This window comes from Chiloscyllium plagiosum, unplaced genomic scaffold (assembly GCF_037043375.1).
Source record: "Chiloscyllium plagiosum isolate Xiang-an unplaced genomic scaffold, Cpla_swu_hap1 HiC_scaffold_15, whole genome shotgun sequence".
Lineage (NCBI taxonomy): Eukaryota > Metazoa > Chordata > Chondrichthyes > Orectolobiformes > Hemiscylliidae > Chiloscyllium > Chiloscyllium plagiosum.
The window spans coordinates 58,607,333-58,630,153 of record NW_028270153.1 but is presented as its reverse complement, the minus strand read 5'-3'; the positions used below and the strand labels follow the sequence as shown (position 1 = coordinate 58,630,153).

General features: G+C 50.2%; 1 protein-coding gene across 1 annotated transcript in view; it reads right to left on the bottom strand.

The window, feature by feature from the left end:
- LOC122559947 (troponin C, skeletal muscle-like) overlaps positions 1 to 20,282 on the bottom strand; it is a 44,848-nt gene extending 24,566 nt beyond the window's left edge. The window contains exon 1 of the mRNA XM_087994619.1: positions 19,373 to 20,282. Within this exon, the coding sequence (XP_087850745.1) occupies positions 19,373 to 19,502 (130 nt within the window). The 5' untranslated portion in view covers positions 19,503 to 20,282. The remainder of the gene's footprint in view (positions 1 to 19,372) is intronic.
- Between the last annotated feature and the right edge of the window lie 2,539 nt (positions 20,283 to 22,821).

The window sequence follows — 22,821 nt, the reverse complement described above, 5'->3', positions numbered from 1 at the left end:
GTGTTAGGGAACTGGAGCTGGAGTTGGATGAACTTAGGATCATTCGGGAGGCAGAGGGGGTCATAGATCGGAGCTTTAGGGAAGTAGTAACTCCAAAGATTGCAGACAGATGGGTGACAGTGAGGGGGATTGGGAGGAAGCAGCCAGTGCAGGGACCCCCTGCGGCCGTTCCCCTCAAGAACAAGTATACCATTTTGGATACTTGTGGGGGGGACGACTTACCAGGGGTAAGTAACGGGGCTCAGGCCTCTGGCACGGAGCCTGTCCCCGTTACTCAGAAGGGAAGGGTGGAGAAGAGCAGAGCAATAGTAATTGGGGACTCGATAGTTCGGGGCACAGATAGGCGGTTTTGTGGGGGCGAGAGAGACTCACGTTTGGTATGTTGCCTCCCAGGTGCAAGGGTACGTGATGTCTCTGATCGTGTTTTCCGGGTCTTTAAGGGGGAGGGGTGCAGCCCGAAGTCGTGGTCCACATTGGCACCAATGACATAGGTAGGAAGAGGGCTGAGGATGTTAGGCAGGCTTTCAGTGAGCTAGGTTGGAAGCTCAGAGTTAGAACAAACAGAGTTGCTGTCTCTGGTTTGTTACCCGTGCCACGTGATAGAGAGTCGAGGAATAGGGAGAGAGAACAGCTAAATGCGTGGCTACAGGGATGGTGCAGGAGGGAGGGATTCCGGTATTTGGATAACTGGGGTTCTTTCTGGGGAAGGTGGGATCTCTATAAGCAGGATGGCCTCCACCTGAACCTGAGGGGCACCAGTATCCTTGGGGGGAGGTTTGCTAGTGCTCTTGGGGGGGGTTTAAACTAACTCTGCAGGGGCATGGGAACCTAGACTGTAGCTTTAGGGTGCAGGACCTGGAGTGTAGGGAGGTTAGGAACATGGCATCAATCTCAAAGGAGGGTGCCTGTAAACAGGAAAGTGGCTTGAAGTGTGTATACTTCAATGCAAGAAGTATACGAAATAAGGTAGGTGAACTTGCAGCGTGGGTTGGTACCTGGGACTTCGATGTTGTGGCTATTAGGGAGACATGGGTAGAACAGGGACAGGATTGGCTGTTGCAGGTTCCAGGGTTTAAATGTTTTAGTAGAGTCAGAGGTGGGGGTAAAAGAGGGGGAGGTGTGGCATTGCTTGTCAAAGATAGTATTACAGCGGTGGAAAGGACGATGGATGAAGACTCGCCATCTGAGGTAGTTTGGGCTGAGGTTAGGAATAGGAAAGGTAAGGTCACCCTGTTAGGAGTTTTTTACAGGCCTCCTAATAGTCCTAGAAACGTAGAAGAAAGGATTGCGAGGATGATTCAGGAGAAGAGTGAAAGTAATAGGGTGGTTGTTATGGGGGACTTTAACTTTCCTGATATTGATTGGGAAAGCTATAGCTCTAGTTCGTTAGATGGGTCGGTGTTTGTCCAATGTGTGCAGGAGGGTTTCCTGACACAATATGTAGATAGGCCAACAAGAGCTGAGGCCATACTGGATTTGGTTCTGGGTAACGAACCAGGCCAGGTGTTAGAATTAGAGGTAGGTGAGCACTTTGGGGACAGTGACCACAATTCGGTGACTTTTACTCTAGCGATGGAGAGAGATAAGTGTGCACTGCAGGGCAAGAGTTATAGCTGGGGGCAGGGAAATTATGATGCAGTGAGGCATGACTTAGGATGCGTGGCTTGGAAAAGTAGGCTTCAAGGCAAGGGCGTAATTGATATGTGGAGCTTGTTCAAGGAGCAACTATTGAGTGTCCTTGATAAGTATGTACCTGTCAGGCAGGGAGGAAAGGGTCGTGTGAGGGAGCCATGGTTTAATAAGGAATTGGAATCCCTTGTTAAATGGAAGAGGGCGGCCTATGTAAAGATGAGGCGTGAAGGTTCAGTTGGGGCGATTGAGAATTATAAGGTAGCCAGGAAGGACCTGAAGAGAGAGCTAAGAGCAGCAAGGAGAAAACATGAAAGTCCTTAGTTGGTAGGATTAGGGAAAACCCTAAGGCTTTCTATAGGTATGTCAGGAATAAAAGAATGACTAGGGTAGGAATAGTCCAGTCAAGGATAGTGGTGGGAAGTTGCATGTGGAGGCTGAAGAGATTGGGGAGACACTGAATGAATACTTTTCATCAGTATTCACTCAGGAACAGGACATTGTTGCCGATGTGAATACTGAGCCACAAATAAGTAGAATGAATGGCTTTGAGGTGTGTAGGGAAGAGGTGTTGGAAATTCTGGAAAGGGTGAAAATACATAAGTCCCCTGGGCCTGATGGCATTTATCCTAGGATTCTCTGGGAAGCAAGGGAGGAGATTGCAGAGCCATTGGCCTTGATTTTTATGTCCTCGTTGTCTTCAGGAGTAGACTAGAGACTAGCAAATGTGGTTCCCTTGTTCAAGAAGGGGAGTAGGGATAACCCTAGTAACTATAGGCCGGTGAGTCTCACTTTTGTTGTGGGCAAAGTCTTAGAGAGAATTGTAAGGGACAGGATTTATGAACATCTGGATAGGAATAATGTGATTAAGGATAGTCAGCATGGTTTTGTGAAGGGCAGGTCGTGCCTCACAAACCTTATTGAATTCTTTGAGAAGGTGACTAAGGAGGTGGATGAGGGGAAAGTGGTAGATGTGGTGTATATGGATTTTAGTAAGGCGTTTGATAAGGTTCCCCATGGTAGGCTACTTCAAAAAATACGGAGGTATGGCATTGAGGGTGAGTTGGAGGTTTGGATTAGGAATTGGCTGGCTGGAAGAAGACAGAGGGTAGTAGTTGATGGTAAAGGTTCATCGTGGAGTGCAGTTACTAGCGGTGTTCCACAAGGATCTGTTTTGGGACCATTGCTGTTTGTGATTTTTCTAACTGACCTGGAGGAGGGGCTAGAAGGTTGGGTGAGCAAGTTTGCGGAAGATATGAAAGTCGGAGGAGTTGTTGACAGTGAGGAAGGATGTGGCAGGTTTCAGCGGGATATAGATAAGCTGCAGAACTGGGCAGAAAGGTGGCAAATGGAGTTCAATGTAGGTAAGTGTGAGGTGATTCACTTTGGTAAGAGTAACAAAAAGATGGGGTACTGGGCTAATGGTCGGATACTTGGTAGTGTGGATGAGCAGAGAGATTTGGTGTCCATGTACACAGATCTTTGAAAGTTGCCACCCAGGTAAATAGTGCGGTGAAGAAGGCATATGGTGTACTGGCTTTTATTGGTAGAGGAATTGAGTTCCAGAGTCCTGAGATCATGTTGCAGTTGTATAAGACTCTGGTGCGGCCACATCTGGAGTATTGTGTGCAGTTTTGGTCGCCATACTATCGGAAGGATGTGGAGGCACTGGAACGGGTGCAGAGGAGGTTTACCAGGATGTTGCCTGGTATGGTAGGAAGATCGTATGAGGAAAGGCTGAGGCACTTGGGGCTGTTTTCATTGGAGAAAAGAAGGTTTAGGGGTGACTTGATAGAGGTGTACAAGATGATTAGGGGTTTAGATAGGGTGACCGTGAGAACCTTTTTCCACGTATGGAGTCAGCTATTACGAGGGGGCATAGCTTTAAATTAAGGGGTGGTAGGACAGATGTTAGGGGTAGATTCTTTACTCAGCAAGTCGTGAGTTCATGGAATGCCCTGCCAGTAGCAGTGGTGGACTCTCCCTCTTTATGGACATTTAAGCGGGCATTCGATAGGCATATGGAGGATAGTGGGCTAGTGTAGGTTAGGTGGGCTTGGATCGGCGCAACATCGAGGGCCAAAGGGCCTGTACTGCGCTGTATTCTTCTATGTTCTATGTTCTATAAAACTTGCAATTGTACCTGCCTCTCCCACTTCCTCAGATCGCTTGTTCTATAAACCCTCTGTGTGAAATAGTTATCCCTCAAGTCCTTTTTAAATCTTTCCCCTCTCACCTTAATGCTATTTGCTCTAATTCTAGACTTCCGTACCCTGGGAGAAAAAGATCTTGCCTGTTCACCTTTTCGATTCACCTTGTGATTTTCCAAACCTCCATAGTATCACCTCTCAGCCTGCTTCACACAAGGGAAATAAGTTTCAGCTTATTCAGCCTCTGCCTGGCACTCAAGCCCTCCAGTCCTGGCAAGACACTTGTAAATATTTTCAATGTGCCTTCCTGTTTAACAATATCTTTCTTCTGACAGGACAAACGCAATATTCTGAACCGGGCCTTACCAATGTCTAGTGTGCTGTAACGTGACTTCTCAACTCTAATCCTCCGGGTGCTCCGGTTTCCTCCCACAGTCCAAAGATGTGCAGGTCAGGTGAATTGGCCATGCTAAATTGCCTGTAGTGTTAGGTAAGGGGTAAATGTAGGGGTATGGGTGGGTTGCGCTTCAGCGGGTCGGTGTGGACTTGTTGGGCCGAAGGGCCTGTTTCCACACTGTAATGTAATGTAATGTAATGTTCTGACCAATGAAGTCAAGCATCCCAAATGCCTTCTTCACCCTCTGCTGAGCTGTGATACAACTTTGAAGTAACTATGTGCTGAGCTCTCTCTGTTTGGCAACTCTTCCCGAGGGCTCTTCTATTAAATGTCCTGCCCTGGTTAGTTTTACCAAAGTGCAACACCACACACTTATCTAAATTAAACTCCACCTGCCACTACTCAGCTGATTGGTCCATCTGATCAACATCTCATTGCACTCTTGGATAGCCTTCATCATTGTCCACAATATCAACAATTCTGTTGTCATCTGCAAACTTACTATCCATGCTTCCTGTATTATAGTCCAGATCATCTCAGTACATGGTAAAAGGCAGTGAACCCAGCACTCATCTTTGTGGTTGGTCACAGTCCTCCACTCTGAATAACAACTCTCTGTCACAAATCTCAACCTCCCACTGTCAGTTCCCAAAACTCTATTTTGTATTCAACTCTCTAGCTCTCCCGTGATCCCATATGATCTTAACTTATTAACCAGTCTACCATGCAGAACCTTGTCGAAGGTCTTTAAAATGCCCTTGGAGAAAACATCTATTACTCTGCCTTCATCTCTCTTCCAGGGCAACTGTCAAAAAACAGTCAAGTCAGTGAGACATGATTTCCAACACAGAAAGCTATGCTTCCTACCCCTCATCAATCCTTGCCTTTCCAAATTTGTGGAAAATCTCTCTCTCAGAATCCCCTCCAGTAACATTGATGTTAGTGCTCATTTGTCCGTTGTTCCCTTGTTTTTCCTTGCAGCGTTTATTGTTAAATAATGGCAGAGTATTATCTACTCTCCAGTATTCCAGCACCCGACCCCTGGCTGTCAGTGATACAAATAACTCAACAAGGAGCCCTGCAATCTCATCCCTTAATTTGCACAACATTCTTAATGCACCTGATCTATTCCCAGGGATTTACCTACATTTATGCATGTTAAGACCTCCCGCCCCTCCTCTTCTGTAATATGGACTCCTCTGAAGATATCACGATTTATTTCCTCAAATTCCTAGAACAGAATGAATTTTTTAAAGTTAAAAATCACACAACACCAGGTTATAGTCCAACAGTCTTAATTGGAAGCACACTAGCCTTCGGAGCGCCGCTCCTTCATCAAGTGATTGTGGAGGACACAATTCCAAGGCACAGAATTGATAGCAAAAATTTACAGTGTGATGTAACTGAAATTATACATTGGAAAATACCTTGATTGTCTGTTGAGTCTTTCATCTGTTCGAATACCATGATAGTTTCACTTCTTTCATGAGTAAATCACAAAACCTTTTTTTACAAGTTGCATTTTCAGGTTAACTGTAACAATTGATGTTGTGTGAGTTTTAACTTTGTACACCCCAGTCCAACACCAGCATCTCCAAATCATGAATATTTTAACTAACCGTTTTCTTTCTTGTGAGCTTATCCACAGTTCACAGATCATAACTGAATGCTATTAAGTATTTCTCTGCAAGATATTTTATACTATTTGAAAAAAAAACTTTTAGTTTTGAATAGATGGCTATTTCATTTGCCTTCCAAATTACTTGTTCAACCTGCATACCAACCTGAATGACTCATATTTGAACGCATCCAGATCTCATTGCATCCATACGTTGTCTCCACTTAAACCATAACCTACTTTTCTATTCTTCCTGCCAAAGTAGATAACATTCTCACTTTGTAAATCATCTGCCAAAGTTTTTCCCAATCACTTAATGCTATGTCACTTTATAAGTACGTTATGATCTCCTTAAAAGTTACTTCCCAACCTATCTTTGTGCCATCAGCAAATTAGGAAACCCTATGGTGCAGAAAGAGACCATTTGGCCCATCACGTTTGCACTTCAATAAGTATGCCACCCATACCCCAACTCTTCCCTGCATTTACCATGGCTAATCCATTTTGACCTAGACATCCCTACAGACAATTCAGCATGACCCCATCCACCATATCTGCATATCCATGGACTGCAGGAAACACCAGACCACTGGGTTGAAGCCAATGCAGACACAGGGAGAATGTACAAACTCTGCACAGACGGTCACCCAAGGTTGGATTTGGAGTCACTAGTGCTGTGAGGTAACAGTGCTAACCACTGAGTCAGTCTGCCACCCCATAATATTGCTACCATCAAAATTGTTCCTTCATCAATCATTTATAATGTTTGTAAATAGCTAATCTCTGTGACACTCTACTAGTTGCAGCTTGCCAACCTGAAAATGACTAATTTATACATCTGCTTGCTGTTAGCCAATGAATCCCTACCCATGCTAATATGTAACCCTCTTTACAATGATCTTATACTTTTTGTATTAATCTTTGATGTAACACGTTGGTCAAACAACCTTCAGAAATTCAAGTAGATCACATCGACAGCTTTCCCTTTATGCTTGTGGCTGTTAGTGCTGTCAGGCTTTCTGGGAATACAAATTGCTGTCATTCACAACAAGACTGTGATCCGCAACTAATTCATCTGAATGGAAAGAGGGAAATATCTTTGTCTTTCCACCCTTTCATCCTGCTCATCTTGGAGACCTGACACATCACAGGGGAATGAGAAAAGCCATGAACCGAACTATTTAGATTAGTGTATAAACTGGATGTGAGTCATAAGCTGCAGTGGTCATGGCCAATTGTCAAATCTAAGGAAAAATAGGAATTATGTTCTGAACTGTGAATGAGTTTGAAGAGATAGTATTGACATAAAACCATGAATCTCAAAATTAGTAACCTGTGCGCTGTAACTTGAGTTACATGTCAATTGGAGTGCGATTCAAGGATAAACTTCATGATGTTCTGTCTGGCAGGAGAATTACACTGGCTGACAGTTCAGTACTGAGCATACTCAGCAGAAGCTTGCACTTTTTTGTTCAAATGGAAACAAAAACTGACAACGAAAGTTAAATAAAAATATTATGAGAGGTGGAAATAATGGACCTCAGCTCTCACTTTGCACCAACCCAAGAAGCTTCTTGCTGGCCCATGAACAACATGTGCTCCCTTGCCAAGGACACCCAGGCATTGATATAACCACAAAAGGGAGTTTTCACATGATCAGCTTTCAGAAGCTTCTCATGATCAGATGGCAAGACAAAATACCAGTCACTGAGCACATGTATCAAGTGCAAGCGAGCATCAGAGCCGCCCCGCATTTGCCATGGGACTATGCCTACATCGGTAAAACTATAGGAATTCATTTTGTGTTTTATAAAAACGGCAGCCGCAGCTTAAACCCACAGAACTCAGCAGCTGCCGGTCCGCCCACATGACCGGGAGATGGGAGCCAGAGGACAGAACAAATCCACACTAGGCCAGACACTAACCATGACTCATAGACCGAAACTCCGGAGCTAATTAATATGGAAACCCATCTCCTAATCGAATCAAGAGACTGACTGAAACACACCCATATTCATCAATACAGAACCATCCTGACACAAAGGACAGGCATCCACCAGACAGGAACGAACAGACTAATACACACCAGCACCCCAAGGGAACAAAGCGGGGTGCTAGCCCCAGCCCTCACAGAGAGAGACAAGCAGATAGTACCCGGACCCGTTTACATAATCCAATTAGCACCCTATTGTGTGTACACTGCAACTCTCCTGGGACGGCAGGAAACCCACCATTTGCACCTACTCCAGCGATGATGGGGAACTATCATCCCATTCATACTCAAAATCCTCACATCCTGACAAGGAAAGGTATATAATGTGGAGCAGCGCGCGGGAACAGCAGAACAGCCGAGATTCGGACCTCGGTTGGTCGCCGCTGGTGTTACTGTATCAATAAACGTTACCGATTGTTGAACCGCACTCTGGGCTCGGACTGATATCATTGCATTCACACTAACAATTGGGGCTTCGTCCTGGTTAACGACGGCTGCTGGATCCCTGCAACGGCACTGGGTGAGTATCTTTACTCTTTTACTTCTCGTGTAAAAGTCTCCCAGTGCCCTGCAAGGGACTTCACTGCCGGCCGTTATCTGAACCTGTGAACAGAGTGAGTCCGGCAGTCGTGTAACGGTAGAGTACTCTTTAAAAGTGTGTGTGTGTGTGTATGTGTGAGTGATCCTTCGCGGGTGGGCAATTGGGGTCGTGGAACACTAGTAATTGTTGCGTAATTATTATTATTGTCGTGTATTGTTAATGTGTTACTATGACTGACGGACTATCCTTGGACCTACGACTGTTTAAAAACCGACTAAACAAGCCTTCCTGGTTGACCTCTGCAGTGGGAGATAGGGGACCCCATTGTAGTTTTAGCGCCTTCCTTGAGTACGTGATAGAGGCTGGGAGGTCTACGCACGCTACAAGAAGGGAAGTCCTCCAAACCAGCCCGAGACGTGGAGCCTCTGGGCCAAGCGATAGTTACGCGCTCTGCCCATTGACTTCGCGGTCCCGAGGTGTTGGTCTCTGCAGGATCAGGCGCGGTTAGGTCTGAGTTCACGCCCCCCCCCCCCCCTTGCACTCGGGCCGCTGCTTCACGCCCAGTGTTCGTGGGGTACACACGGGCCGCTGAACGTCAGGCGGTGAGAGAGAGACTCACGGAAACCCAGGGTCGCGCGCTCAGGAATCAACACGCGCCCCGTCTGTAACTATCCCCACGCCTGCCCAGGTTCACCTGCGGGGCTAGGGTTCGACTTACAGGGAGTGGGCTCCCCGACTGGGAGATTAATAAGCTAGTGCCAACGACATCCCTTAGCACGCCTGCTAGCTTTACTTTAGTTTAGCTTCTGTCAAGTTACACCCGCTGCGCCTCTACCATGGGTGCAAGTGCGGCTGAAGACCTAGATTGGGGGCCAACGAGAATAAAAAGTTATTAAGGCTATGCTTCGCTCAGGCTGGCGACCCGCTGGATGTACAGCGCAAGTGGTGGGCCCGCCAGAAGAAAGATAGGTACGAGAAAGCTGGCGTCCTGGTGCTACAGGCACACGTTAGGCTTGCTGGCAAGGTTCAGCTTTATGTCCAAGACAAGAAAAAGCAGGCCACAGAAGCCCAGGCGCTTGCTGCCCGTACGGTTTTACCGACCTTATCCGATGCGCCCAGCGCCCCACCGTCCCCCACCTGGGACTGGGAGGGGCTCACGGACAATCCGGACCCCCGGGAATCGCGCACGGGCTACACCCTGTCTCCCTGACCCCGGACGACACCATGAAACTTCTGGACAGGCTCCCCGCCCTTAAGCATCGGCACAATAACGCTGAATTTTGGCAGAGGCTTAGGGATATGCAGATCTGCCACAACCTTCACAATAGGGACATGGCCGGCCTGGTCCAGACCAAACTCCCGGAGAACCTGTGGTCCAGGCTCCAGCCCGCGCACCAGAATGGGTCCTGGTGCGCTGACCTCAGCGATAGCCGTCGCGAACAGGAGGTTGCCCTCGCCGACTTCAAGGCTGATGTCAGCAAGGCGCTCGGCCATACACCGGTCGACTGGAACGCCATTGTGGGTATCACTCAGAAACCTAGGGCTCCCAGGAATATGGGGTCCGCAAGTTTGAGGCGTTCCGAGCACACAGCGAGGTTCCCAATGCTGATAGTCAGAACCCCGCATTCGTCCAATTATACAAAGACGGCCTGAGCCCCGCATACCAGGCAGTCCTACGGACGGGCCTGGTGCCCTATGTCACCTTTGCGGAGCTTGAGAACTGGGCAATGTCCCTTGACAACCGAGCGGCGCCCGCCATTGCGGCAGTTTCGACGGACGTATCGGATGTTTGCTTCCGCTGCAAACGGACGGGGCACCGCAAAGCCCAATGCCCGCTCTCTTTCCAACATCCCTGGGGTCCGGGTCCGAAGGGGGGCCAGCCACCTCCACAGCCGCACTCCTTGCGCCCCCACGACCAGGAGCGCCCCAGACAAGGGGTCAACAGCGACCCTAGCCCCCACAGACCCCACGAACCCCGCTGCCCAAGCCCGAAACCCACCGCCCCCGACTGGGATCAACTCAGTCGGGACCAGCTGCTCGAGCTTTTACAGCTGCTCGCCCGACGCAAAGACTGAGTCGCGTCGGCCCCTGTCCCAGGAGCCGACCCCCGTATCTGGGTTTCCGCATCGCTAGGGGGCCGCCGATGCAAGATTTTGATTGATACGGGGGCGTCGGTCTCCCTCACCGACCTCGACCTTCCCTCAACCCACCACTCCATTTCCATTAAAGGGGTTGGGGGCAGCTCAGTCATTGCACGCCAAAGCGAGGCCATCCTCCTAGAGGTAGACAACATTTTACTCCCCGTGCATTTCTGGGTTTGCCCAAACTCGGAGGGGACGATTATGGGTATCGACCTTCTGGGCGAACTGGGGGCGGTGGTGGACGCGTTCCATCGCCGCCTCCTGTGGACATCCCGCAAATTTCACAAGAGCACCCACGAGGGTAGATGGGTGCCCACTAAATCCGTCGCTGAGCTTGCCCCCAATGTGTCCATCGCCCGGGACTGGGCCAAGGACGGTGCCTTCGAGGCTGTCTGCCAACTAGTCCCGGAGGTGTGGGCCATGAGCAAGCAAGACTGCGGCCTCATCCGCTCCCCTCCTGTGTGGATACCCGGTCCCATACACGCCCCGCACTGACAATACCCGATTAAACCTGAGGCGCTGCGCGCCACTGAGGCAATCGTTGCCGAGCTCACCCTGCACGGCGTCCTGCGCCCCACGGTGTCCACCACCAACTCCCCTATATGGCCATTGCGGAAGCCGGATGGGAGCTACAGGCTCACCATCGACTACACGGCACTCAATAGGGTCACCCCCAAAGAGCACCCTATCGTAGCCAGCCCAACCACCATCTTCAAAGGCCTCGAACCATCACACCGGATCTTCACAGTCCTGGATGTGGCGAATGGCTTTTGGTCCATTCCCCTGCACCGTGACTCACAGGACAAGTTTGCCTTCAAGCTGCGGGACAGACTGTATACATGGACCCGCCTGCCGCAGGGCTTCCACAACAGCCCTAACATTTTCCACAGGGTCATGAGCCGGACCCTGGAGCACCCTCCTACAGTATGTAGACGACCTTTTGATCACGTCCATGGACGCGCGCCACCACCTGGGAGCCCTGGCCGCCGTCCTGCGGACCCTCGGCCAGGCAGGATTCAAAATAAGCCCCACGAAGGCCCAGGTCGGACTGGCTAAAGTCCGGTGCCTGGGACACGACATCAGCCAGGGAAGCAAGACCCTACCCCCCTACCGCAAGTCAGCCATCGCCGACATGCCGTGGCCGGACACAGTCAGGGGAATCCGCCGCGTCTTGGGGCTTTTTAACTACTGCCGCTCTTTCATTGCACATTTCGCCACTATCGCCAAACCCATTCAGCGCCTAGTGAAGGGGGGCAGGCCAGGAGCGGAGAGGGTGGAATGGGGACCCGAACAGGACGATGCTTATTCTAAGTTAAAGTCCCATCTCCTCAGCGCCCCGGCCCTGCGCCTCCCTGACCTATCAAAGCCCTTCCATATCTTTTACGGCTTTGAAGGGGGGTTTTACAGCGCTGTTGTCACCAAACCTCAGACGACCACATGAGACCAGTGGGTTACTACTCCACAAAGGAGTCCCCGGTCGTGAAGGGCATGCACCTCTGCGTGGTGGCGCTGGATTGCGCAGCATGGGCGGTCCGGGTGTGTGAGCCGGTTACCATGTCCGGCCAGATAATGTTACACACTAGACACACAATAGTCGAACTCCTGAACACGGGCCGCCTCCGGACGGTCTCGGATGCCCGCAGGGCAATTTGGGAGGGGGTTCTCCTCCCCCGGGACCAGTCCATTCAGATCGTTAGGGACACAGGGCCAAACCCCACCGACGGGATTATCGCGGTGGGGGACCCCGCCATTGCCAGGCCGCCATCGACTCGGCGGAGGGGGACTGCGTGGCCGACAGCCCGGTCCCTGATCCCGACCTGACCTTGTATGTGGACGGCTCACGTAGGCTTGTCGAGGGGTCCTACCAAACGGGATGGGCGGTGGTCGAACATACCGGGACCACCCGAGCATAGGGAACGATGGGGGCGACACCTCCGCCCAGGTCGCGGAGCCAGTCGCCCTCACCGCCGCACTCCGCCTGGGAACAGGCAAGTGGGTAAACATCTTTACCAACAGCCAGTATGCTTTCAGGGTAGTCCATGATTACATGGAAGCGTGGAGCTGCCGGGGCTTTATTACGGCCGGCGGTGGCCAGATTAAACACGAAAATACGGTCCGCGACCTGGTGGCGGCCGCACGCCTCCCCCTGCTCGCTGCGGTGGTGAAAATCAAAGCACACCAGCGGGCCACCACCGCTGAACAGTTAGGGAATCATTGGGCCGACCTGGCCGCAAAGGCCGCCGCGGGCGCAGCGCTACCGCCCGCGCATGCAGCACCGGCTACTGAGGTCCGGGATATGAACGTCCTGGACGTCCAGAATTGCGCACAGCCCGGAGAGGTAGAGAACTGGCTGGCAAAGGGCGCAGCCCGTGGCCCCGATGGAGTGTGGCGGCACAGCGGCAGGGTGGTGGCCCCCGCGGCTTTCAGAACAACCTTGATGCAACTACACCACGAGCCAGACCACGCGGGCCGCGACGGAACGCTTGCTAGGCTCCGGACCGACTGGTGGTGGCCCGGCCTCGGCCACGACGTGGCCAAACACTGCCGCCGATGCATTGCCTGCGCCCAGCACAGCCCGGGGCGGCCCCTGCGCATTCCCCTGGCGCACCAGCCACGGCCCAAGGGGCCCTGGGAGAACCTCCAGTTTGATTTCACAGGCCCCCTACCCTCCAGCCATGGCAAGAAGTATTGCCTGGTGATCGTTGACCCTTTCACGCGCTGGGTAGAAGCCTTCCCTTCACGGGACTGAACATCCGCCACCATGGCCAGAGTGCTGGCCTTCGACATCTTCCCGCGCTGGGGTGTCCCCCTCCAGAGTGACTCGGACCAGGGCACGCACTTCACCGGGCGCGCAATGAAACTGACCTGCCGCCTCTTAGGCATCAGACAGCGCTTCTACGTCCCGTTCCATCCCCAGAGCTCCGGGATGGTCGAGCGCATGAACCGGACCCTCAAAGCGGTGATCGCACAGGCGATCGCCAAAACAGGGCAGGGCTGGGTGGACGTTCTGCCCTGCATACTGATGCGCTTAAGGGCCACCCCGGGCCGCTCCACTGGCCTCACTCCCTTCGAGCTCATGACGGGGAGGGCCATGCGACTACCAGAGAACGTCATGGTCGGGGGGGAAGACATGGCCCCCCTGAGGGACAGGATGATGCGCTATATCAGGCAGCTGGACGCGCAGCTGCGGTCCCTTAGACAAACTGCGCGCGACCAGCAGGACATTAGGGACCAGACAAAACTGCAACTGCATCTGCCCACCCAACCCCTTCCCGGCGTTGGGAACAAAGTCCTGGTCAGGGCCGCCCCTGACCGGCCCGGCTTCGCCCCCCCGGTGGCTGGGACCGCACGAAATCATCCTCACCAGCGACACTTGCGCCTGTGTCGACATGAAAGGAAAGGGCAGATGGAAACACTGGTCCCAGCTTAAACCCTTCCCTTAAGCCCCAATCGGACAGACACTCCCCCACCCCCCACCCCTTTTTGACTTGACTCTAACCGCCTCCTTTTTCTCCTTACAGTGCGACGGGCGGACCGGTCCGGGGAGGCCTGCTCCTACACACCCTAACCCTACACCCTTGGTAAGGGTGCCCCTCTCTTTCTCCCTTTCTTCCCACAGATCATGCTTCACTGGTGCACCGCTCTCCTCTCTGCTCTCCTCTTCATATCCGCCACAGATTCACCTGCACCTCCACCCACATCATCTACTGCATCCGCTGCAGCCGGTGTGGCCTCCTCTATATTGGGGAGACAGGCCGCCTACTTGCGGAGCGATTCAGGGAACACCTCTGGGCCACCCGGACGAACCAACCCAACCAACCTGTGGCACAGCATTTCAACTCCCCCTCCCACTCCACCGAGGATATGCAGGTCATTGGACTCATCCACCGCCAAACCACAACAACGCGACGGTCGGAGGAGGAGCGTCTTATCTTCCGACTGGGAACCCTCCAACCACAGGGGATGAACTTGGACTTCACCAGTTTCTTCATCCCCCCTCCCCCCACCTTGTCTCAGCCGGATCCCTCCAGCCCGGCACCGCCTTCCTGACCTGCAGTCTTCTTCTTGACCTCTCCGCCTCCATCCTACTCCGACCTATCACCCTCACCTTGACCTCTTTCCACCTATCACATTTCCAACGCCCCTCCTCCAAGTCCCTCCTCCCTACCTTTTATCTTCTCCTGCTGAACACTCTCTGCTCATTCCTGAAGAAGGGCCTGTGCCCGAAACGTCGAATCTCCTGTTCCCTGGATGCTGCCTGACCTGCTGTGCTGTTCCAGCAATAAAGTTTCAACTTTGATCTCCAGCATCTGCAGACCTCACTTTCTCCTTCTCCTCTTCACCCTACAACTGATGCCTTCTTTCCCCGAGATACATGACAACTTCTACCGCCACGGTGTTGCCTTCAACGCGTCCGACGCCATCTGTATTCCTGCAAGGGACAAGCCCGACGAGATCGACGCGTTCTACAACGCCTGGCTGGAGGTCCTCCTGGGCGTACAAACACTCTGTTTATTCTGCACGTCGGAGCGCGATCCATGGCCGACCTGCCTCCAGCGTGCTGAGGCGATGGACTTGGGGGGTGGCATGTTCGGGACAATGCGTGCCAGGCCGGAGGACCTCTCCTCTGCCCTGGCCTTTGACGCTTTTACTTTACGGGATCTGTCTGTTTGTGGGTATTATGAGCCCACCAATGCCGCAGTAATCTCCTTGTATTTGTGCTTTCCACCCGCCCCAACCACACCACCCCCGACCACGACTCCCGAGATATTGCCGTGCCCCTCTCTGGGACTGGGGCCCGCGGGGGGACTGGTATTGTGGGATGAGGGAGAGGAACTTTACGACAACGTCCGACATGAGGTCGTGCCTGTGCAGGTCAATATATTGGGCATCCGGGTACCAGACTATTGCACAGCACAGGTACGCAACTTATACGCCATGATGGGGAAGGAGGTTATAGAGAGGGCCATAGACGCCATGGGGACAACCCACTACCGGACCGACATACATAACACGCACACACAACGACACAGACGGGACATGGTCAACGATGCTCTCACAGGACTCAACACGGGGACATCCGTAGTAAACTCCCTAGACATTCAGGGCCTTAACAAAAAGATCGAGCAACTAAAAGGGGTAATGAGGGACCTGCTACAAAGGTCTCTCACAGATCAGGTAGACCAGGCACGCCTGGGGGAAGAGGAAGCATACACCCAGCTCGACGGCATTGCAGTCCTGGAAACACACGCCCACACCATTAACCGCATTATAGACCGGGAAAGAGAAAACACGGCCCATATCCACGAGGGGCAGCTGTGCCATGCGTATGGCCTGTGGATGGTAGCCCAGATCCGGCATAATCTTGACCAGGTCCAAAGGGGGCAGGTGCCCGACTGGATCCACAGCACCAAACTGGCCTCACTCGCGAGGCGCTCCGGGCCGCTCGACAGCCGGACTCTGAAGGGTATGACCAGAGTATACCCAGTGATTCCCGACTGTGAGGTCAGTGAGGCAACAGGAGTCGGGATTGTCCTCCTGATCCCCGTGGTCACCCCAGGGTCTGGGCCATTTCCCCTGTTTCACATTGAGAACATCGGAGTCATGCGGGAAAACGCTTCCCTCAAATATCGTTTAGCTCACCACACAGCCATATCTCGAAATGACCCTGTGTACGGGGTGCCGCTTACAGGCTGCAAGTGGCGGGGGGCAATTACCATCTGCCCTCACCCCTTACGAAGGAGTGAAACAGCGGAATGCGGGTTCAACCGGACACAGGGCTGCACCCTGGAAATCGAACCCACGGGCCCCCACTTCACTAGGGCGGGGTATGGTGGAAGGGGATAATATTGTGTTTCCGCTCTTGAAACCTCATTGCGGTATAACGGACTGCAGTGCCCGATTCCCCAGCACGAGTTCTGCTTCACCCCCAGGCGCCCAGTCACGATAGGGCAAGCTCACATCTCAGAGGTCCGACGACGGAACCCCGGGTCCATACAAACTACCAACAAATTCAGGGACACCCTCAGGGAATATCAGGAGCCCGAACAAGCCCCCATCCCACATTTGGCTGAGGACTTACGGGAGCTTAGGATCCGGGTAGGGCACTCAGTGAAACTGTACCACCAGTTGCAATCACATATAAAGGACCTAGAGGAGGACACAGAGACAGCTCTGCAGTCCCAGGGCGAGGCACAGAGGGTGTGGGATTGGGGCCTAAACTTAAACATACATCCCTGGATCCGAATCATCTCGCACACCATTGTAGGCATACAGTTGCTGCTGGCTCTGGCCTGGCTCCTGGTGGCGTGTCACTCATGCCGTCAGCACAAGAAACGAAAGGCCAGAAAGACCATGCTCCACGCCATCGACTCCTGGCGGGCGATCAGGCACCACGAACTCACAGGGCTCGAGTTAATGTAACCATCTCCCGGGACTATCCAAAGGCCCCATGACTGCAGCATGACGGCCGGCGGAATGTACCGGGCGAGGAACCGACTTTCAAGGTATCGGCATCGGGGGTGTGGACGTGTCCAACCCCTTGCCGAAAGGGGGGACTGCAAGCGGGCATCAGAGCCGCCCCGCATTTGCCATGGGACTATGCCTACATCGGTAAAACTATAGGAATTCATTTTGTGTTTTAAAAAAATGGCAGCCGCAGCTTAAACCCACAGAACTCAGCAGCTGCCGGTCCGCCCACATGACCGGGAGATGGGAGCCAGAGGACAGATCAAATCCACACTAGGCCAGACACTAACCATGACTCATAGACCGAAACTCCGGAGCTAATTAATATGAAAACCCATCTCCTAATCGAATCAAGAGACTGACTGAAACACACCCATATTCATCAATACAGAACCATCCTGACACAAAGGACAGGCATCCACCAGACAGGAATGAACAGACTAATACACACAAGCACCCCAAGGGAACAAAGGGGGGTGCTAGCCCCAGCCATCACAGAGAGAGACAAGCAGATAGTACCCGGACCCGCTTAAATAATCCAATTAGCACCCTATTGTGTGCACACTGCAACTCTCCTGGGACGGCAGAAAACCCACCATTTGTACCTACTCCAGCGATGATGGGGAACTATCATCCCATTCATACTCAAAATCCTCACATCCTGACAAGGAAAGGTATATAATGTGTAGCAGCGCGCGGGAACAGCAGAACAGTCGAGATTCGGACCTCGGTTGGTCTCCGCCGGTGTTACTGTATCAATAAACATTACCGATTGCTGAACCACACTCTGGGCTCGGACTGATATCATTTCATCCGTGCTAACACAAGTATCCAACCTGTATTAGAACAGCCATAAATGCCAGAATGCCTGACACTGCCTAAGGAATCAGCTCCTCCATAGAAAGTTTGAGTCTGCAGTGCACTCACAGCGTGGTCAACAGAAGCGTTACAAGGACACTTAGAAAGCTCCATCTAAGAGTTTTGATTTAGGTTTCCAGTCCTGGGAAAACTCCCTGTGAGACAGTGGATCTGGCACAACCAAATAAGAGAATGGTGTGCTGAAGAAGGGGTATCTGGATATAAAACATTAACTCTGATTTCTCTCCACAGGTGCTGCCAGAACTGCTGAGGTTTTCCAACAATTTCTGTTTGTTGTTGTTGTTGTTGTTCAAGAGAATGTTGCAGCCCCTTTCAAAAGCAAGTGCATATCAAATGATAGAAAATCAAGTAGATTAACCCCTGAGCCAGCAGCACATCGAAACCTCAATCTGCAGTCTGCTGGTCTACTTGCTGCAGAACCTTCTGTGTATAAACCTTCCAGGCACAGATTAGCCTCAGCAGTGACATATGTACCCAGTGCACACTTAACAAACACCTCAGATGACAAATATGATCCTTATCACTTTGAAGGACAAAGAAGGCATCTGCAGATTTGAGAATTAATCTCTGTATCTCAGAGCAGGGAGTGGGAGGGAAGGGGAATTTGTTTCATCAGGCACTGGGATCTCCAGGAAAGACGGAGCTATTCCATGGAGATGGGTTCCCCTTAAACTGGGCTCAGGTCAGAATCGTGTCAACTTGCAGACATAAGAATGTTTTTAGGATTTTGATGTAAATAGACAAAGGCATCATAATTGGAGGAACTTATAAAATGGATAGTAGCTGAGTAGAGACTGATAGCTAAGTTCAGTACCCACGATGCTGGACTCAACTGGGACTTTGGATTCATGTCAAACTACAGGTGACCCCACTACGCTGTGCACTCACATACACAAAAACACACATACACACCCTCTTGCAGGCATATACTTCATCATACACATGCACACACTCTACCAAGCACACACACACACACACACGTTGGGTAAATTTGCATTTGCAGTGTTGTATTTGCAGATACATTCCATTTGGTTCAAAAAGCACAAAATCTGTAGGCAGTCTATATTTTTTGTAATACGTGTGACATTTTATAAATTCCTACTTTGGAAACAGAACCAATCTGACTCAAGATTGGAGTACAGACAGACTCTAACATGATACCTTTAATTCATTGAGCTGAGATGTCACATTTTTATATACATCCTTAATTATTTCAGGAATGTGACATGAAGGCAATTCTGGGATTTACATATGAATGAATTAAAACCTGTAACCCATCCTTAAAGTTTAAAGACTTAACAGCAATCTAGGTTCATTCAATATGTCCTGTGATCCTACTCCGCTAGCTATCTGATGAAGGAGCAGTGCTCTGAAACCTTGTACGTCCTAATAGACTTGTTGGAATATAACCTGTTGTCGTGTGATTTTTAACTTTCCCCACCCATGTCCGAAACCGGCACCTCCAAATCTTAATAGAATAAGTAGTAAGGTAAAGAAATAATACAGTAATTAACATTAAAATACTTCTTAATTTAGTCTAGGAAGGGCTACTTTACCTGCAGCACTTATCTTGGTCGGTCCAGAAGGTATCGGTGAAGAAATAACATCAAAGACTAAAACGACATGCAACACAAAGTGGAGTCTCCTGTACATAGGGAAGAACAAACACACAGGCTGGAAGAACATTTTGCCAGAATGTCCCTGAGCTTTCAGCGACCTGTCATTTTAATACCCCACCCTGCTGTCGGGCTGGCATCGACTTGGCCTGCTGCCCTGTTCCAAAGAAACTGAAGGGAGCAAACAGTGCCTCATATTCTAATGAGGCCTTTCTTGTCTTCTGGACATGAAAATTTCACTCCATATCACACTGTCCTTTATTTTCTTTCCATTTTTAATTTTTGTTTTCGCCAGCAGCACACCTGCTCCAGGCACATTTTTGTTTCTTTGTTTATTTTCTTGCTACATTTCAATTGCCTTTGACTCCTGAATATTGACTGTTCTGTCCTCGACCTCTCCTGTCTGCCATTGTATTCCAGATATTTCTTTTCACCAAAAGAGGGCAGGGTGGGGAATGAAAATGAGAGGCCAATGAATGCTCAGTGAGATACTCGTGAGCTGCACTGAAGCGTTCTGGAAGTTGGTCATCCAATCTGTGTTTGGTCTTCCCAATGGACAGGAGACTACAGTATGAACAGTGAATCCAGTGGACTGGACTGAAAGAAGTACACACTAATCAATCCTTCATTTGGAAGGGGTGTTTCGGGTCTTGAACAATGAGGAGGAAGGAGATTGAAGGCAAAGTGTTAGACTTGCTTCATTTGTCTGGAAAGGAAACTGGGAATGGAATGAGCTGTTGGGGGTGACTGAGGTTGGACCATCATAAAGAAAATCCCTTCAGAGTGCTGAAACACCAGCTACATCGAACATTGTAAATATTCCCTGGTCCTTGACGATCTACAGACATCCTCTCCCGCAACTTCAACAGACAGCAGTGTAAACACTGCTCACAATGAGTTTTAAAATTTTGCTTTTTAAAAGTGCAAGTATTTCTTCTTCAGTTCTTTGCAATGAAACAGCCCTTTTCCCAATTCACTCCACAATCAAAAATAAATTAAAATGTAAGATATAACCTTTAAAGTTGTGCAACAGAGGTTGGTAGAGGAAACCCAAGTGGCAAAACAGGAGCAACTAAGGGAATTCAGGTAACAGCAGTCTCATCCAATATCACACAGAGTGGAAGATGAGTTTCAGAGAAGCATCCTCCTGGTCAAGAGTAGGACAGAGGGAAACTGCAAGGGGAAATGCTGGCATTTGATGGAAATTATACCACCATTCAGTCAGCTACTTGGAAATGACTGTTTCAGTGCTGTTGTCAACTGCAGCAAACCAGGAAGGTGGTTATGGACATCTGTGCTTTGAGACAGAATGACTTAATACCTCACACATTCCATAGCTGCCCCCTTACTCCATCATCCAAGGTCAGTATTTGACTGAAGTTTTATGCAACCAGATAATTCAATGCATCAAATGTGGACCTGAGTAGCATCTCGCAGTTTGTAGCTCATAACCTTATCAGATAGGATTACATGAACTCTATTACAGAGGGTGAGGTAGGTGGGGAAGAATGGGTTGGTTGTTACAGAGGTTATTGGGATTTGCAGCCACTGGTGGATACCTGGAGATCCAGGGAGATACTGATTGTAGTTTCATTGTCATCCAGGCAGCAAGAAGCCTGTTTGCAAGATTCCTAAATAGAGAAGACACTCATTGAAAACCCAGCACAGGAAATGCATCTTGGAACTCTCATGATTCCATCATGCAATGAGATTTCTCCACCTCTCCAGGCCAAGCTCCAGATTCTGTGCTGGGCTGCTTCTGGAGAAGGTTTTCCTCCAAGGAGCTTGTTATTGATACCTCTCCGGCACCAGGTAAAGAGGTAAAGAGGTGCAATTAATTGGAGCTGCCTGTAATTAATGTCTGATTAGCAGTGGTCAATCTATTTGCATTTGAAGATACTTTTTATGAATTAATTCATAGGATGTGGCCATCACTGGCCGGGTCATTATTTATTGCCCATCCCTAGTTTCCCTTCAGAATGCTGGATACCTTGAGTCACTGCAGTCCATTTAGTGGAGTTATATATCTTCGGCTCCCTTTATGGAGGGAGTTCCAGGATTTTGACTCAATCACACTGAGGGAATGGAGAAAAGTTTCCAAGTCAGGATGGTGAGTGGCTTTGAGGGGAATTTGAAGCTGTTGGTGATTCCATGTACTTGCTGCCACTGTCCTTCCAGTTGGTAATGATCATGGGTGAAGAAGATTCTGTCTAAGGAGCCTTGGCGAATTTCAACAGTGTTTCTTACTTATGGTAAATGTTACTGCTATTAAGTTATTGATTGAGGAAATTAATGTTTGTGGATCTGGTGCCAATTAACAGGCTGCTTTGCCCGAGATGATGTGATTAGATTAGATTACATTACATTACAGTATGGAAACAGGCCCTTCGGCCCAACAAGTCCACACCGACCCGCCGAAGCACAACCCACCCATACCCCTGCATTTACCCCTTACCGAACACTACGGGCAATTTAGCATGGCCAATTCACCTGACCTGCACATCTTTGGACTGTAGGAGGAAACCGGAGCACCCGGAGGAAACCCACGCAGACACGGGGAGAACGTGCAAACTCCACACAGTCAGTAGCCTGAGGCGGGAACTGAACCCGGGTCTCAGACGCTGTGAGGCAGCAGTGCTAACCACTGTGCCACCGTGCCACCGCTGCACTCATGCAGGCAAATGGGAAGTATTCCACCATGCCCAAGAAATCAAAGGTGGGGGAGTGGGATGTGTAATGGAGGCTCCAGAAAAATGAAACTGTTGCCAAACTATTGTACCTTAATTTGTAACAACAGCAGAACCATGACATAAAGTGAGGACTGCAGATGCTGGAGAGTCAGAGACGGAAAGTGTGGCACTGGAAACGCACAGCATTCAGGCAGCATCTGAGGAGCATGAGATATGATGTTTTGGGAGTAAGCTCTGCAACAGAACTGGTGCCTGAAACTTTGACTCTCCTGCTCCATGGATGCTGCCTGACATGCTGTGCTTTGCCAGCACCACATTCATTGACAGAGAACCAATACAGCAGAGTAATATCCCAGAACACATGAGGAAAATGCTGATCAGACCCATCATGGGATTGATCACCATGTGGAGAGAGTCATGATAACTAGCTTATACCAAAACTGATAGTGGCTGCACTCAGACACGAGGTGGTTAAATAGTACCAACAGCATATACCCACCAGACAATACATCCCAGGAAGGCTATCAACATTACAATACGACATCAATCCAGATGAATAGAACTGAGAAACCATCCAGAAAGCTTTTACAGGGCCTGTCCCTTCTATGCTGAGGGGGAAACATACTGTTCAGTTAGAATGGATCACTTTACATGATGGGTAGAGGTGTTCAAGACAAGGGATTGCAACGCAACCACAAT